The sequence below is a fragment of the Parasteatoda tepidariorum genome, chromosome 3 (assembly GCF_043381705.1).
Source record: "Parasteatoda tepidariorum isolate YZ-2023 chromosome 3, CAS_Ptep_4.0, whole genome shotgun sequence".
Taxonomy (NCBI): domain Eukaryota; kingdom Metazoa; phylum Arthropoda; class Arachnida; order Araneae; family Theridiidae; genus Parasteatoda; species Parasteatoda tepidariorum.
Genome location: NC_092206.1, coordinates 72,226,738 through 72,244,594, shown reverse-complemented (window position 1 = coordinate 72,244,594; position 17,857 = coordinate 72,226,738). Strand labels below are relative to the sequence as shown.

The window sequence follows — 17,857 nt, the reverse complement described above, 5'->3', positions numbered from 1 at the left end:
GGCCCACTTTTTTTTTTTTTTTTTTTTTTAAATTAAAGAAATATTTCATTATTTATTTATTTCATATCGCAAATAAAATGTAATTTTTAATGTATTTTCATATAATAAATGTAAGATGCTTCTTAGTTCTTTTAATAATTTACTTTTAATATTTTGGATATCATTTTAATTACATTTATTTCAGCATGTGAATATTTTTTTTTAATATTTTCATTTGCTGCCTTTAGTTAGTAATGCAATATTTGTGTTATATTTGGCATAAATACAATAATAATACTGCAAAACGCACGCAAAACGTTTTTATACCATTTCCTCTGAACGTTACTTTTTAAAGTTTTTATTGTTTCGAAGTCAAGTACGAATATTTAAAAACAACTACTAATATCGACTTTGAAAATAGTTAAATAGTGGGAAAATCAATTTGAAAATAGTAGGAAAATCAATTGTTTAAATTTCAGCAGTGAGTCTCTACAACTCAGTTATCACCTGAGTACCAATTACTTTTGCAACTTACAACACTTTACAAGTGAAAAGGCAATTAAACAATATGCCTCATTTCAAGCAAACGAGCCATGTCCATTTATCGTATTAGTAACCAAGTTAGGTATCGAACTTATAACCTTCATTTTTATTGAAACTAATTCTGGATTTCGGAAAAGTCGAAAGTCACTCGAACACGATCGAAAAATCAAACAGCTATGATTTATGGGGTTTCGAACCCACGCTTTTTGTATGGTAGCCAAGTGTTTGGTTTGGCGGCCATTTTTAGAGTAAATAATTAATTATTCAAGTGTTTGAAAAATTACTCAGTGTCCTTAAATTGATGGAACAATTTTCAGTTCAGAACTGCAAAAATAAAAAAGTCATGGCATCATTAATTTACTCGAAAAACTTTTTTTCCTACGTTAACAATGACGCAGTTTCCGCCTGAGACATCAGCAGGAGCGGAAAGCAAAACGTAAATATAAAGGCAATTTAGAATTAAGATGGATATACAGCTGAAACGCAGTCATTCAACTCACATATACAAAACACTCCAACAAACAAGATTGCAAAGTACACCAAATGAAATGGAAGAAGGAATCTTAGTCGCATCCAACAAGAAAAACCTTGTCTTTTAGGGGGAACTCGCGAGAAAAAAAAAAAAGATAAGGATCTGCTGAGCTGAAAGCTGCTCCAGAAAGCGAACGAGAAAGATCTAAGAAACGTTGTTACGACAAAGAAAGTTTTTGTGAGCAATTGGCAAGTTGACAGTGAAAAGACAAGAGCAAGGAGAGAGCGCTGCAAAGGGTTGGGGAGTACTTGGTAATGGAAACGAAATTCGAAATGGAGCGTTATCTTCTCTCTTTTTCTGCTCTTCTGTCACTAAAACTGTTTGAAAGAAACGAAACTTTAAAGGCTCAAACTATAGATAAATATTTTAACAGTAAATTGAAACCTCGTTTGATAGTTGAAGTAAGATCAATTGGAAAAAATCAGTAGCAGAGATTGTTTATAGCATGCATTTTGAAAAACTGTTGAATTTATTTCATGTTTACTTGTTGAAAACCAATATAAAAGAGATATATGCATCATTATATGTATGTATCCTTACATATAATATTTTAATTTAACTAAAATCATCACCAAAGCACTTCGGTAAAAATAACCTATCTTTTCGGTTTACGATAGAGCCTGAAACACGATAAATTTCACCATATTTTGGAAATTTAGACCATACTTTTTTTCATAGTGTAAGAAAGATTGTTTAATTACGAGATTTTTTGGTTAATTGTACGAATTTATTTTAAATCTATTTTTTATTTTATGAATCTATTTTATATAAAGGTGGCTCCTAGCATTTACTTCTTAAATCATTAGATTTATTTCATAGCTGTTTAATACAATTAATTATTTGGAATTCAAAAGATCCTTTTGCATACAGCATTCTTTCCTGAAACTATTCTGTTCATTTCATTTCATGAATAGCAGTTTGCTAGTTGGTTGCAAAAATATATAATTAAGTGATCAGTTGCAATCATTGTTCTCATGCATTATGCTTTTCTAGAACCATTCGTTATAACTCATTGAACTATTGTTTATTAATTGGAGAAGATTTCACGAGAACTCAGTATGGAAGATTGATTGCAACAGTTTTATTTTATATGAGTGCCAAATCACTAAGAATAGAAGTTTCAATCAGTGTATTTGAATCAGATTAAGCCATTATATATGATGTATATTATAAGTGTGAATAAATAATCTTCTAAACTGTTAACACTTAGTACGTAAATAAGTAGTTAAATTATATTCTAGTCCGTTGTTAAGTCATTTAGAGTTAAAGAAAGTACCAACGCATTTTTGTATTTTATGAATGCTATAAATTATACTTATTGGGTTCATTATAAAATTAAAAAATTACTTATAATATATTAGAAATGCTTGATTTTATTTATATAATGAGTGTTAAACTATTTATAAATAGCAATGTATAAAATTATTCCAAACTCCGAATGAATATTGTTCTATAAACATTTGTTTTGGTTTCTTTTCTTAGAAATAGAAATTTTATTCGAGAACTTTTTATTCTATTCATTTCTAAAGATACCTTCAACACCCATTACTGTTAACATTTTAGAAGGAAAGATATACTAAATTCCATTTGAAGATTGAACCAATAGAGTCTTTTAAAGAATATTCATGCTAGTTTCAAAATGCGAAGAAAAAGAAAATGCAAATAAACTCATAAACGAGGGAAAATTCTTTCCCTTTTTAAAAAGAAGTGTAACATCAAACGGAAATACTATTTTTTGGAGATGTGTGTTCAGTTCTTTGCTATGCAACATTAAACAAGCAAAATTTGAGATCATAACGCAAGGCAAACTCATTCTAATACTGTTAAAAAAACGATTTGCTTTTTCAGCAACCATTTAGGCTTAGTTTTTCCTTTCTTTTTTTTTTTTTTGTTTACACCATTTGTTGTTTATTCAAAATTTTCCCCCACAAAATCGTTTGCTAAAAGATCCATTCGAATTTCTGTTTTTTTTCTTTTGAAAAAATAAAATAAAAATCGACTAACCATTCCTTTTTTTCGCTTCTGAATGGCTCAAAAAATAAAAAAGTGATAAAAAATAAAAATGAATTCATAACATTATATTTCATGAGCTTGTGTATCGTTTTTTGATGCAAATCTTATGTATGTATTAAGACTTTATATGTATATATGTATTTTAATTATGGTTTTTTAAAGACTTTATATCAGTAGGAAAAAAAAGCAGTATTTACGCTAATTTGCTTAAAAATTGTGCTAATTCGATTAATCAGACATTTTTACTGCCAATTAAATGAGATGAAGCCGTTTCCGCTTCTTAATCTAAAACATTAAACGTTTAGGATTTCAAAGCTTTATTGCATTAATTATTTTAATATTTCAAGTAGAGGGGGGGAAATGCAGTATTTTATATGAAAAATATCTTCTTTCCTTTGAAATACTGTTGTTTTTCAATATTTTGATTTTAAAATATGGGTGAATTTAATAATTTAGAGCAATTAAGGAGGAATAGTTAATCATGTGCATAATTATGAAACTTTAATGCTTTATTTAATTCAAATTTTAGAAAAGGAAACGCAATTTTTTCGACGATAAATATTTTTACTCTCGAAAAGCTATTACTTTTAAAATTAGTTCAGTTTCAGATAATGTTGAATTGATTGATTCAATAATTTCCAAATTATGAAATGTAATTATTAATTTCATAATATAAACATGTTATTGGGAAATTATTATTTGATTCATAACTTAATAACTTAATAATCACTATTCTTGAAAAAGGAAGCAGCTTCGAAATATTTATGCTTTTAGAAAACTGTAAGAAACATTTAAAAACTCAAAATTTTAAACTTTAATTATCATATGAATCACTGTTAATTAATACGAATAAAATTAGAGTTCGGGTAATTATTTTAATGAGTTATAGTAAGGGTAATTATCACTCGAACTGAAATATAGTCCAGTTAATAATCATGCGAAATAAGTTGTTATATGGTTGAATATTGAATGAATTAATTGGAGTATAGTTAATTATTTAACGAATATATTATAGTACGATTAAATATCGTGCAAATGAATTGAAGTACAGTTAATTACAGCGAAAATTAAATTATAATACGGTTATTTATGGCATGAATTAAATTGAAGTACGAATAATTATCACATGAATAAAGTTATAGTACTGTTAATTCTCACCCGTATTAAATTGCAATACAGTTTTTTTTTCCATCACCAAATTTAAATTACACTATGGTTAATAACTACAGGAAATAAAATTTTGTTGATATTCTAGCTATACACATGAAAATTACTTTTTAATTTTAGAATTGTTTTTTAGAGAAATATTGAAAATATATGGAAATATTAATGAAAACAGTTTCTTAATTATACATAATCCGGTATATACTTTAAGCAAAAATGTATCTAATTATTTTAATCTAATATGATTTAGAACAAATGACACATGAAAATTTTTTAATGTATAAAGTGCCGGAATGTTTTTAAAATCCTGCAAAAAAAAAAATTCTGTACATAAGTACTAATGTAAAAACTTTTTTTTTCTTTCGCCAAAAGTACAAACATTTGTTTATATTTTAATTTTGTACTTTCGTTATTTTAATTCTCTACTTTGCAATTATTTATTTAAAAATTGACAGCGAGACACTAAATTTTGCCATTTTCTGAAGTATCATGCCAAAATTACCAAATTTTACCACATTGACTACCAAACATAGTAATAAATGGGGATATAATAAAACCATATTGTATTGTTAATTTTACAAAAAGCCATTGCCAAATCGCTTCGGTAAAATTATCGTGCTTTGTGGTGTTTCCCCCATAGAGCCAGAAACATGCCTAATTTAACCATATTATGGTAATTTTAATCAAATTTTTGTACTCAGTGTACCACGAAAAAAAATCAGACTTTAAATAAAAAATGCAATTTTTTTTCCATTACAATCTTAATGTTAATTTATCGCTTTATACTGTCATGTTTTAAGATAGTTGAAGCAAATAAAAAAAGGAAGGCAATCGTTATGTGAATAATAGTAATTATCTCATATAGAAAATATATAGAAATAAATGAATAAAATTGCTCAATAGTCAAAATATACCTTTCTTCTTTGAATTGCCTTTAAAGATTTTATTTGCATTTCTAATAAAGGATTTCGAAACTTCAGACCTTGGAAGAAATTTGAAAGCTCTTTGTTCAATTTCAAAAGTAGCGCATCTTACAATTAGCTTCAAGGCTTCTATTTTTTTATACATCCTTTTATCTCTATTTTACGGACATGTTTCAATTATTCGATTTTAATCTTATTATTTTTTCATAAAACTGAGAAGTTACGAACAAATTTTACATTATCTAATTACCGTAGAAGTGGCTATTTCATTGAGAAAAAGTATGGTAGAAAGTACCTGAGTACGGTAACATTTATCGCGGCTCTGGCTCAATGGGAACACAAGGAAGCTCGGTAATTTTTATCGAGAACTTTCGTAATAATTTGGGTAAATTTAACAAAAAATATGGTTTTATAATATGTGATAAAATTTGGTAAATATGGTAAAATTTGGTAGTTTTATTGGACAGAGTTCGAGTCCCAGCGTATCTTCTGTGTCCAGTTCGATTCCTTTTACGGTTTTAAACCATGCTACTTGTAAATGGTAAAAAACCATGTAGTTTTGTACTTATGGTTTTATAACCATACTAGTTGTAAGCGTTTTCAGAACCATAAAGGTAAAAAATGTTCCTTACCGTCAACTTTACGGTAAATTGGATAAACAGACTGCTAACAGTCATTTTATCATAATTTAGGAACGAAAGTTAATTATTTGAGTATAGTAGATTTTTTTTCCAGACCTAATAAAAGGACATTACTCTAAAAATATATCCTACAATATGCAAAATTCTTTAAAATAAGAATCCCTAATTTTTTATTCGACATTAAAAAATATACAGAAAAAATAAATTAAGTTTAATTAGTTGAGATTTTCCTTCAAAAAAGAATTATTGAGTTTATGGGTTTACTTTTTTCTGAGAGCAAAGACTAAGAAAAAATAAAATGTGATCAAGACTACCGGAATATGATATAATTTACCGCATTTCTAGCTCTATGAGAATACCAAAAAGCTAGGTAATTCTAACAGAAGCGCTTTGGTAATGATTTTGATAAAATTCACAATGAAATATCGGTTTATAATATGTGATAAAATTTGGTTAATTTGGTAAAATTTAGTAATTAAGTCATGATACCTTAGAGCTCGGCATGAAAACCACTAATTCGACTTCATTTACTTTTCAGCTTTCTGTTTTCTACTAAGTGTGCGTCAATTAGAATTGGAATTTTGAAAACCAAAATTTTCGATAAACCGTTACCAAAGGAACGGAAAAATGACTAAATGGAATTTTTTTTGTTGAGGGTTGGGGATAGCCTGGTTGGTAGGGCATTGGGCCCATGTTCAAGTCAACAGGTCGTCGGTTCAATCCCTGCCGGCCAAAGACTCCCCGTGTAGTAAATAATTACTGGTGCGCGTTAAATTTGTCGGGTCACAAAATCCCCCATGTTCCTATAACAAATCATACCTCTGGGGGTACTAATCCAGGAGTTTCCTTGTCTTCTGAATTGAGTTCAAAATTACAAGGCTACGAAGTTGTACACTAGTAGCCATAAACCCGAAATCGGATCGGTTGTCCTACGACGGCTATAAAATAAAATAAAATTTTGTTTCATTAATATATTTTGGTTTTATTAACCAGGCATAGGATTTTTTTCTTAACCAAAATTGTTATAACCGTAGAGTACGGAAATTTTACCAGATTACTCCCTCTTACAAACTAAACTAAAAATTGAATGCTAACTAAATTACTAATTACAAAATAACTACATTGACTTTAACTAAAAAAAAATGAATTTTGTGCTGCTATTCATTATGTTAAGAAATACAAAGCTTTGAGTTGTATTTACTAATATAATCAATAACCAATTGCAATAATGTATCATTAAGGAACTTCCTCCAAACTTTTTCTCTTTATACTTTCAATTAAGATATTATAATGTAGCGCATCAATCTTAATTTTTTAAATAATTCTATCCATCTCAAAAAGATTTTTTCTATCAAATTTCGTGAAAAAAAAAATTCTCTTTTATTTTAATTCTGCGTTTTAATTTAAGCATAAATTCGAATTTTACTGACAAAACACATCTTGTAAGTAAAGCTGAATTCCAGCCTAAAGAAAGATATTTTACTCAAAACCAGTATCACATAATAGAGCTTTTACTCTTCAACTATTTCGAGAGAAAAAAAAAATTGAAATATTTTTTTTTCCATTCTGAAATCGAAATGTGGTTAGTAGTCAGAGCGTATCGCACACGTAATCCTGGGATTTTCACAATCATCTTTGTCAAGAAAAGATTTCAGCAGTTCCGACAGGCGAAAAATTGGCGACGCCTGAAAATCCTGATCGCAATCCTGATAGCTTTCACACCATAATCTCCATGTCCACATCCCAATACGCTGTCACACCCTTCTTTTTAGAACCTTTTTTTTTTTCATTATAGGGGTTAGTGTCGCTTTCTGGCTACTCTTTATCTTTGGATAGCAAGATATGAAAAAAATATAGATTCTTTTATTCCTGTATTTTCCCGAATTAACGCTTGGATGGAACGCTTTTCTGGTTGGTTGATCGAATGTTTTGACTCTATATTCGCTGAATTAGGTTTTCCAATTTCGGGTTCAGATTACTTATATTTGCGTGCGATTAGGTAGAAACATTGAGCACCATTTAATAATAAGATTTTAAAGAATCGAAGAGTTTAAATATCCAGTATTTAAACTTAAAAATCATTATTATGAATGTAAATTTTAATAAAACTGTTTATGTCATGTAAACTTTCATTCTGCCTTTCAAACATGTTCATACATAAATGTCATTTATGAATAGTACTGCTACTTTATTACTTACTTAGTATATTGCTTTTTGTCTAAGTATCTATAAAACGAAAAATATATATACAATGATAGATGTCTCAAAATGGCTGTGGCCTGAATATTTTGTTTATAAATGTTATTTTAAACCTTGGCTAAAGTAAAAATAAAGAATAATGCATCATTAAAAATTAATTAAAATTTATTAAATTATTTATTTTTTACTCGTCTGTTAGACTGTTATTCGAAATTATAACAGTCCAAACTTTAAAAAAAATAATAAAATGAAAAATGTTTTAAGTAAGATTTAAATTTTGAAGTGTGCATTCATAAAGTAATTATGCATTTAGAAATTAATTGCAATATTTTTATCATATTAAAAGAAATTTTTGTGATCGATATTTATAGCACTTTTAGTTCATTACTTTTGTACCTGCATTATAAAATTTTATGAAATTGGCTATCATACTCCGTGAATATTTTCAATATAAGGGCTGTCACCTTTTTCAATAACCACGCAACAAAAGACATGATGAATAAATACATTCATCTAATAAAAAAAAACAGAACTGAAAGTATAATCATTTTTCAGTTGTATCAATCCGAACAATATGATACATAGTTCTAATAAAATTAATTTAAAAATGAGTTGTTTAAAATGATGATCATGTATGTTATGTTACTATGCCATGTGATTTAGGAAATCTAAAGTGATTTTTCTTATTCTGTTTGTAGTTGGAAACGACAGTCGAGATTTAAATGGTGATATACACGATGAAGAATCCAAAAGACAAAGATCGCAATACAACGGAGACCAACTATATACAACGGTGAGCATACATTTCACATAACGTATCATGTTATTGATGCATTTTTATTTGCATTGCTAAAAAAACCGTATATAAAGTTTATCTTATCAATTGATAAAATAATATAAACTCATACGGTTTTTCTTCATTTATGTTTTATCAAGAAACTTGTTCCTTTTATACCAGAGATCATGTGGTCTAGTTGTCTATAGATAAGGGGGAAAAAGATCATAGTTTCTTTTATTTTGAAAAATAACTCTGATGTTCTCGACAAATCTAATCTATTTACTGCTAAATATTTAGCCCTTTTACCTACACCTATAGGAAAATGAGGTCTAAGTTCCTGCAGCGAAGGAGCATTTACTTCTTCATCATGAGGTGAAAAAAATGAAGTGAAAATGATGAGGAAAAGAACAGTACTAAGTTGCAAATATAATTGGAAACGGCCAATCATATTAAATTTATCCCTTTTGTTACAACGTTCTTCTTTTAGCAGTCACAGTAACAATGTTACAAAAACTTGACCTTTGCCAGCCAAAGTGATTAGTGATTAAATTAATGCTCCTATGCAAGTTTCCGAAATTTATCCCCGGGAGGACTTTTAACCATATTAGTCTTGATGTATGTTTTTTTACTATATACTTTTATAAACACTGGCTCTTTAAATTTACTCTAGAATTGAACTTATTGGCTTTCAAATGTTCGACAATGATAGAAAATGCTTTAGATAGCTTCTCTTTAGAAAGTTTTATATCCTATAATAAAGTTCCTGAAGCTTTAAAAAAAATTTCAAATCTGATTTTGGACTTTTCCCAGTAATAATTCAATTGGATTCCTATGGAAGTAGGTAATAATTAATGTAACGTATTTTTTGGTGGAGCCAAGAGATTGATCAATAATTTTTTTTATTACCATAGTCTAATACCAAAAAGAAAGAAAAAGTAGAGAGATATAAATAATTTTCTAAAATTGCTGGTGTTCTAAATCGTGTTGTAAGTTGCATCCAATATCAGCAGTTACGTTTTATATTGTTGTATAACGATGCGGATTCTATTTAACAGTAAAGTAAAGCACTCCAACAAAAGTCAGTTGCCGCCCAGAGATGTGAAACTCAGGGATACACAATTTTGAGAGCTGCAGGATGATAGCGACAAAGTAGTTAAACCCGTCCGCCTTTTCTTCCCAGACTAGCTAGTACCCTTGACACTGAAACGAAAGATTTTACAATTTCGAGGCCATTTGGCTTGATGGTGGCAATGCGGTCATTAATGTTCTCCAGCTGTCTTTACTTCCAAGGTAATCTAGCATCCATCATCGATCTGAAGCTGTGAAATTAGACAGTCTTCAAGCTCTGAAGTTGGGTAGGCTTCAAGACTCCACAGGGATTGAATCCGAGTCCTTCATAATGAAAACTCAATGCTTTTACCATTGTAATATCACAACTATGCAGAATTTCAGCATTTATTGTAATTATCCATACTTACTGTTACACTTATCAGACGTTATCTTATATTGTTTTTTTTCTCTTCTCTATATTTCAGCAAATGTGGCCGAAATGGCCAAAACAAGACGAACTGAAAGCAGGGGCTATGGTACCGGACCTTACAGCAGCAGCTGTTGCTGGTGGTGCTCCTTATACCTTGCAACAGTTCCCAACCACACCCGAACAAGCTTTCACGCCAGTCGTCACTACCACATCTTCCAACGAACACATAAAAGCCGAAATCTCACCTTACGACGCAGCCATGAGTGCGATGACGTCACAAGTGCAATCCTCGGCAGTATATTCCCCACCTTTAGGTAAGTTCTTCACATAACTTTTTTTTAGTTACCTTTTTTTTACAGTTTACACACGTGAAGTCGCATTTTCGCAGTAACCCTCTCATGATCCTCATGGTAAAATGACTAAAATATATCTTTTAATCCTATAGATATTCTTCATAATATAAGTGATGCTATATCTTACGTTGAACTGCTATATACTGTTCTTGAATATTTTTAATTTAAATGAAGAATTGACTAGGAATTGAAATATTCATGTGAGTCACGCATAAATATTTCTAAGCCTATTTTGCACGATTGCAAATACACCTAAGAACACTAAACTTCATCCAGTCTTAACCACACTGTGACTCATTTTATAGGAAAATTGTGACTCCATATTTTGTTTTGTGTCATCATCACAATCCTATTCTATGATGTAGTTGAAGCTGTATTTCAGCCTGTTTTATCCTTATAAGACTTCTTTTTTTAAAAAACTGCACCTTAGAAATTTATGCTGCACGTGAACACGATTTTTAATACACAGTAATATTTGTACCCCCAGTTCTGATCCTAGTCTGTGAGGTTGGAAGATGAATTTCTGTAGTTCTGGTCTCTCTGGTGCAAATATATTCTACTGTACACCATCCGATCTCTATTATGCTGGAACTTAATTTAAATCACAGACGAGTTCCAAAAGTCAAACAATATGTTTGGTATTTTTTCTCAACAATCGGTTGCCCAGCAGCTCACTTTCACGTCAAATAAGTTTGCCATTACCCGACTGGTTAATTTAGTCGACTGCTAATTTGTTTGACAGTTTTGTTCAATACATGTGCTTAACTTTTAATGCTACCCATTATTAACTATAATTCTAGAAAGTCCCAAGTCCTTTATTAAGCGGAGGAAAAAGTTCACAACATAGACAATTACTACACAAACAGTCATTATATATCGCTTGCACTTTCTTGCCTTAAGTATCCAGCCTTATTTGAAAAGTTAAACAGTTGTTAACAAAGAATATTACACTCATTTCTCGTACTTGCCCGCCCTGTCAAGCAAATGTATCCATTAAAAAAATTTATTATCTGGCAAATGACTGGTTCATATAATATATATAGGCTAAGTAATAGCTAAGTATGCTGAAATCTAATAATCATACATATGGAGCTCAATTAACGTATGTTATGGATACATTATATAGTCAATGTTACATATGTCATGGATGGTCAACTGATAGTAAACAATCAGTTTTTTAACGCCGAAATAGACCTTTAAAAACTTTCAGTGTATGTCCTCGCTGATGTTGCACCAACGAAGTGAAGTGTGAACAGGCTCGGCACTCTATTATAGAAAATTGTATTTTTAATATTAGGAACTAAGTTTTAATCCAGGATTATCATTCATAAGATTATCCAATATTTTTTTTATAAGATCTCAGAACTTAAACTGAATTAAAATATTAGAAATATTTATATTATATTTTATTGCATACATTGTCCCAATATTCGAAAATTATATTTCTTGACATGCTCGTGGCATGCAATACAAGACTATATACACATATTGCATATTAACCCAGAAATGTGAGAAATTTGTGTCGGCAAAACTGCTTTTCTAAATTTCAGAAAAGTTTTACGATCCTCTTAGTTTTGCTTCCTATTTCGCCCTAAAAAATAAAACGAGAAAATAGACATCTCACGTAGTTTCGAATTGAAATCCCTGATCCCCCAGTCCTACTTTGTTGCATACTTCGTCATGCAAGAAAACACCAATTTTTTACTCGACTGAATACTTTAAAACGCGCTGTTTCTCTATTTCTTTCAGTAGAACATTTTTTCCCTTAAGAAATATACTTTTCGAATGTTTAGAGTCTGTTTCCGATGTTTTTAAAATAATCTGAATGGCAAATCATTTCTTGACACAGTTTTTGATTGATTTAAATTAAAACCAATAAATGATTTTGTAAGTGTTTATTTATTTTTTAAAAAATCTAAAACAGTATTTTGAGTATGAAAGCAGTTTAAATTCACTTTAGAACACTTCATTTTTTATTTCACATTTGGAAAATGCGTTGATTTGGCGTGTATTTTCTGGCAGTGCAGAGAGATTTGGCGCGGCAGAGATTCCCAATTTTTTAAGACAACGGAAACCTAAATAATCGAGTTACTTTGTCGGAACCTTTAGTTAATAAATCAAATTTATTAGCAGCTATGAACATACTAATCAAAGAAGCTACTTATTATTTTGACAAGATTCAATATGATGAATAAATAGTTTTCAATAATTGTTTTATCAATAAAACTCTTAAAATAATATGTTTGATGTCAAACAGTTGAATTCGCTGGCTGGAGTGAGGAGTGGTATCTAGTCTAGTTCTGAATTTGTTTTTGATGTGTGCATTTAATGAAAATGAAAGAAAAAGTAATATACTAAAGTAAAAATTAACGGAATTACAGTTTTTGATAAGAACTCTTATAATTATTGAGAATGGTTATCAGTGAAGCATAATTCACTATTTTTGAATTTGGTCATTTTATTTTGGATTGAAAAGTTTGAGAAATACGAATGCAAGTTTTTATAAATTTTGCTATATCTGTATTTTTTTTATTGGCATTTTACTTAATTTTATGAAAACTGACCAAAATATCAAATAAATTATGGTTTATTGTTTAGGTATAAATGTAATTACAGGTTTCCAAAATCATTATTTCTGATTTAAAAAATTAAACTCTTGGAACTCCTGTGAGGAACTTTCACAGGAACTCTAGGGTTCCGCGGAATACAATTCGGGAACCGTTGTTCGAAGAACTTACGTTTAGCTTTGATGCTAATGTAAATTGGAATGATCTGCCCCGTCTATTACTAAGATTAAAACAAAGTGTAATGTTTAGGTATTGAAAATAAAAATCTTACTATCTTGACTAACAATGTATACTCCATTACTTTTTTTTTTAAACAGCAGTTTTTCAGTTTCTTGAAACCTAAGCATTTTCCACTAAGAATTTCAGTCGTATTCATGCAGCAAGAATTAGATTGAAGTATTCAGATCAGTGATTTGAATTATTAAGTTGATTACTGAATCAAATCATATAAGTAAATTTATTCGAATGATTTTATACCCCTAAGAGAATTGATTCCTACGATTCGAATTACTTAAGTGAACTGATTCGTTCAATTCGAATAAAAGAACTAATTTAATACAGGAACTAATTCACTCGATTAGAATCATTTAAAAGGGAACTGATTCATTTGATTCAAATCGCCTGAGTTAACTGCTTCATTTGATTCGAATCATTTAAGTTAAGTTGATTCGTTTGATTCGACTTATACGAATGAACTGATTCCTCTTATTCGATTTACTTCAATGATTTATTTCCGACACCCATTTTTAATAAACATTTTTATTGAGTAAGTTGCAATTTCGTTATTTAATATTCTATGCAACTTTTCTTTTTAAAAATCCAATATGTTTTCTTTCTTTTTTTTCATTAGTAAGAAGTAGGCGAATTATTAAATTGCGTGTAAATTTCGAAAACCACTTTATTTCAAATCAAAACTCTTGAAATGATGCCTCTTATCTGGCACGCTTTTCCAGAATCGGCCTTTGGGATGTCCCAAACATCGACAGGAGGCGACCTAACCAACCATCAAATTCGAACAAGAAGCTTGTTCCATGGATCAGTCGTTCCGACGGCTCAATCTTGGTGGAACATCTTTAGCGCCGAGGCCCCCCATCAGGGAGATAGGGAGCGTGATGACAGATGTTGCAAGTCCGAATGCAACGCGGCAATGCCCCGATAAAGATAGCAAATCTTACAGATCACTTCACATCTGTAGCCAGTTTTATATAAATCGAATGTTTTCGTCACCTACCAGTCCCCCTTTCTATTCTATCCTGTTTCAAAATGTGGGCTTTTGTTCGGGTTTAATGGAATCTAGGGATTACAGTTCCAAACCCGTAATCCAGAATCATTTGATTTACTTTTTTTTGTTGCATATTCTCGTGCATTGTTCATGGGATGCTAAGCGAGTTAAGTTATTTTCAGCATATTTTAGCTTAACAAATTTAATTAAATAATTAATTTTCTAGCTATATTAAATAAAATTACATTTCTTGCAAACCTTAAAGATTTTCTTACAAAAATAATGAAATTAAATAATTATATCAGAATTAATTTATTGCAACAATGTGTTTTAAATTTAGAAGTGCAAAAAGTTGTTCTTATCCTGCATATTTCGCGCTTGTTTATTTTAATTTGTTTTATACCGGAGTTTGAACAGCTGACCCAATTCTTAGTTTACAACTACCAATATTCAATTCTGCAGTCTTGCAATTTTGAACCCAATCCAGAAGACAAGAAAAATCCTGCACAAGCGTTGGGATAAATTAACATTCGTAGACCCGCATTTGCGTTACATGGGGAGGAAAACCTCCCCTGGTTAGCTCGACGGCAAGGGAATTCCAACCCATGATCCGTCTACCACTAATGATATTTTACGTCAGCACTATGATCGGTGCGATCCGGTGCGGAATTCAGGTCTACCATCCATCGCTGGGATTCGAACTCGTTTCACCTAATTGGGAGGCAAGTGCTCTATCCCCTAAACCACCACGACTTCGCATTTTTTAAATGTAATAATTTGATTGGTGTAATTTTTTGTGCACACATTTGTAACTATTTTTCCATCTTCTGATCAAAATTGGGATCTTTCAAGCTAATTACATTACCTTTAACAATTCTCATATTTCTGCAGTGAGACTTAGAAACATGTTCTTCCTTATGAGTGTAATTGGATAATACGGTATAATGATAATAAATAGAAATATTTATTTTCAAAATAACATTTTTTCATTAGTTTAATTCCTTAAATCCTAATTTAAATAACTTCTGTGAGAAAAATAGTCGATTTTAGAATCAAATAATCAGATATATAAATAATAATAAAATACATAAATAATAATAAAATAAAATAATATCTGAACTAATCAGGGTTGTGTTACATTCTGATCAACAGAAACTTTTCATGACAAAATGAAAATTAAACTACACTTTGCCTAACTCAAATTTTAACAAGTGAAAATTTCAATTCTCGAGATAAAAATGCAAAATTTTCATTGAAAAATTATGTCCCAAAATTTGGTTACGCAAAAGGTTTACGTGAAAAATTATCTACTGAACTTTAGAAACTTCACTTTCATGTTATTTCTTAAAATTTGCATTTTTAAGATTTTCAAGTAAAAAAATATCTCACAATTGTCCATTTAAATTTTTTCGACAGTACTCCTATACGTTTTGCTTTTTAGAAACCTGTTTAAAAAAGAGTGTTATAACATTTTATTAAGATATTAATTTAAATTATGTTTAAAGTTATTAATTGCAAGTCTTTTTTTTTAAGTAACATTTCTCAGGTATATTCTAATTATGGAAACTGTATAAAAACGACAAAATTTAAAATTTTTTAGAAACAAAACACTTTTTTAAAAAAACAAAAATGTCTATCACACCCTGTGTAACAGGCTTTAGCCAAGCGTAAAATTTCCGTATAAATGCTACATTTCCAGGGATCGTGTTCCCATTTCATCGTTTAAAATAGCTTGTCTTCGAAATTTACGATAAAGAAAATTATATACATATATGTCAAGTTTTTATTTTTATTTTTTTATATTTTTCTTCGTAGAAGTACGATAATCCAACTTCAGATTGAAGACCGGAAAACATTGCTTTTTTCAATTCATACGCTTCGTTGATTTACATACGCTGCAGATAACAATGACTTATTTGAGGTAAAACGTCAAATTATAAAGAAGAGTAATTCATCATCAATTTTTATGGCGCGACAATTTCTTAAGCATGGTTTTTAACAAGTGAATGAGTTAAATTTATTCCTTTTGTTAAACTACATGAAGAGAATGAATTAATAGAGCTCTTTTTGATAAATTGTACGAATTAATGAAGCATTATCAATTGTTACGTCTGTTTGTTTCCAGTACGATTCATTAAGAATTTATTGAATTAAGCTAATTATTGCGACATTCAAATTACTTCACGGAAATTATACATTTGTAATAGTAAGATTTAGGCATTTATTCCATTTATTTTATTTTAATTTATTTCTTTGATTTATTTATTTAGTTGCAATAAAATTTAAAAATAATTATATAATATCAGCAAATGTTTCACTTAATAAGTTAGAAATATGAATAATAATTATTCATTTAGTCATGGAAAAAAATTTATAATCTTATATTTATAAAAATTTATAAAAAATTTATAAGGTTAAATTTATAATCATTTATTTTAAATCCCATTTTAGCTGAAGTTTTTATGTAATAGATATTTTCAGATTTAATTTTCATATTTATCTATTATATTAATTTTATGAAGAATAAATGTAAATATATTAAAATTTATGATATAAATTTTCATCAAATCGTATTAGTTTTTAATATAAAGTATAATAAGCATAAATAGATTTAAATTCCTGATATAAATTTCTTATCTTTTTTATTAATTTATAGTATAAAGTATAATTAATAAAAATAGTTTAAAATTCTTGATATAAATTTTAATACATTTACATTAAATTTTAATTTATTATATTTGAAACAATAATGGATTAAAATAATGGTTAAAACTTTAATCTTTAAAAATAAAGCATTTTTGTAAAGCAAGTTTAGCTTACTATTACTTTTGGAAGTTAATTTTAAATTAAAATAATTCAGAGCAAAATTTCTGCTTACATAAACTTTTATAATAATTCGTCGATTTGATTTCATTTTAATAAGGAAAAATTAAGTAATTTTATTTTGATGCATTAGAAGCATTTATTTTGATGCAATTTAAAAAACTTGATTCAAGAATCAGAATAATTCCCGTGATATGATTTAGTGATGATTATAATGATTATTATATAATTTAACAAAACGAGTGAGCTTAAATCACTTTAAATGATAAAAGAAAAATAATTTTAATTGAGAGTCAAAATCTTCGTTTTCATTATTTTTAAAGCTTCTTGCTTTCTTTACAGTAATATTATCCGATCAATAAAAGTGTTTTACGGGGGACTTTCAGGGCAGAAAGGAAAAGCCTAATTACTTCCACACAAAAAAAAACTTGATGTGTGATTTGTCATCAAGCAAATTTAAGTTAACTCCGTCCGAAAAAGAATGAATAAAAGGAAGAAAAAAAAATCGCTTGAAATCCAACAACATCAAAACAACTATCCTCCGGTAAACGAAGTTTTCTACCCATTTTTATTTGTTTTCTGAAAATTATTGTTTCTTTTTCATTGACTACAATAACTCAAAATCTCTGATGCGTGAATA

General features: G+C 29.1%; 1 protein-coding gene across 3 annotated transcripts in view; it reads left to right on the top strand.

The window, feature by feature from the left end:
• LOC107437595 (paired box protein shaven) overlaps positions 1-17,857 on the top strand; it is a 149,865-nt gene that overhangs the window by 108,528 nt on the left and 23,480 nt on the right. For all 3 annotated transcript variants that reach the window (XM_016049655.3, XM_071178837.1, XM_016049653.3), the window contains exons 5-6: positions 8,693-8,787; positions 10,308-10,566. In XM_016049655.3, the coding sequence (XP_015905141.1) occupies positions 8,693-8,787; positions 10,308-10,566 (354 nt within the window). The remainder of the gene's footprint in view (positions 1-8,692; positions 8,788-10,307; positions 10,567-17,857) is intronic.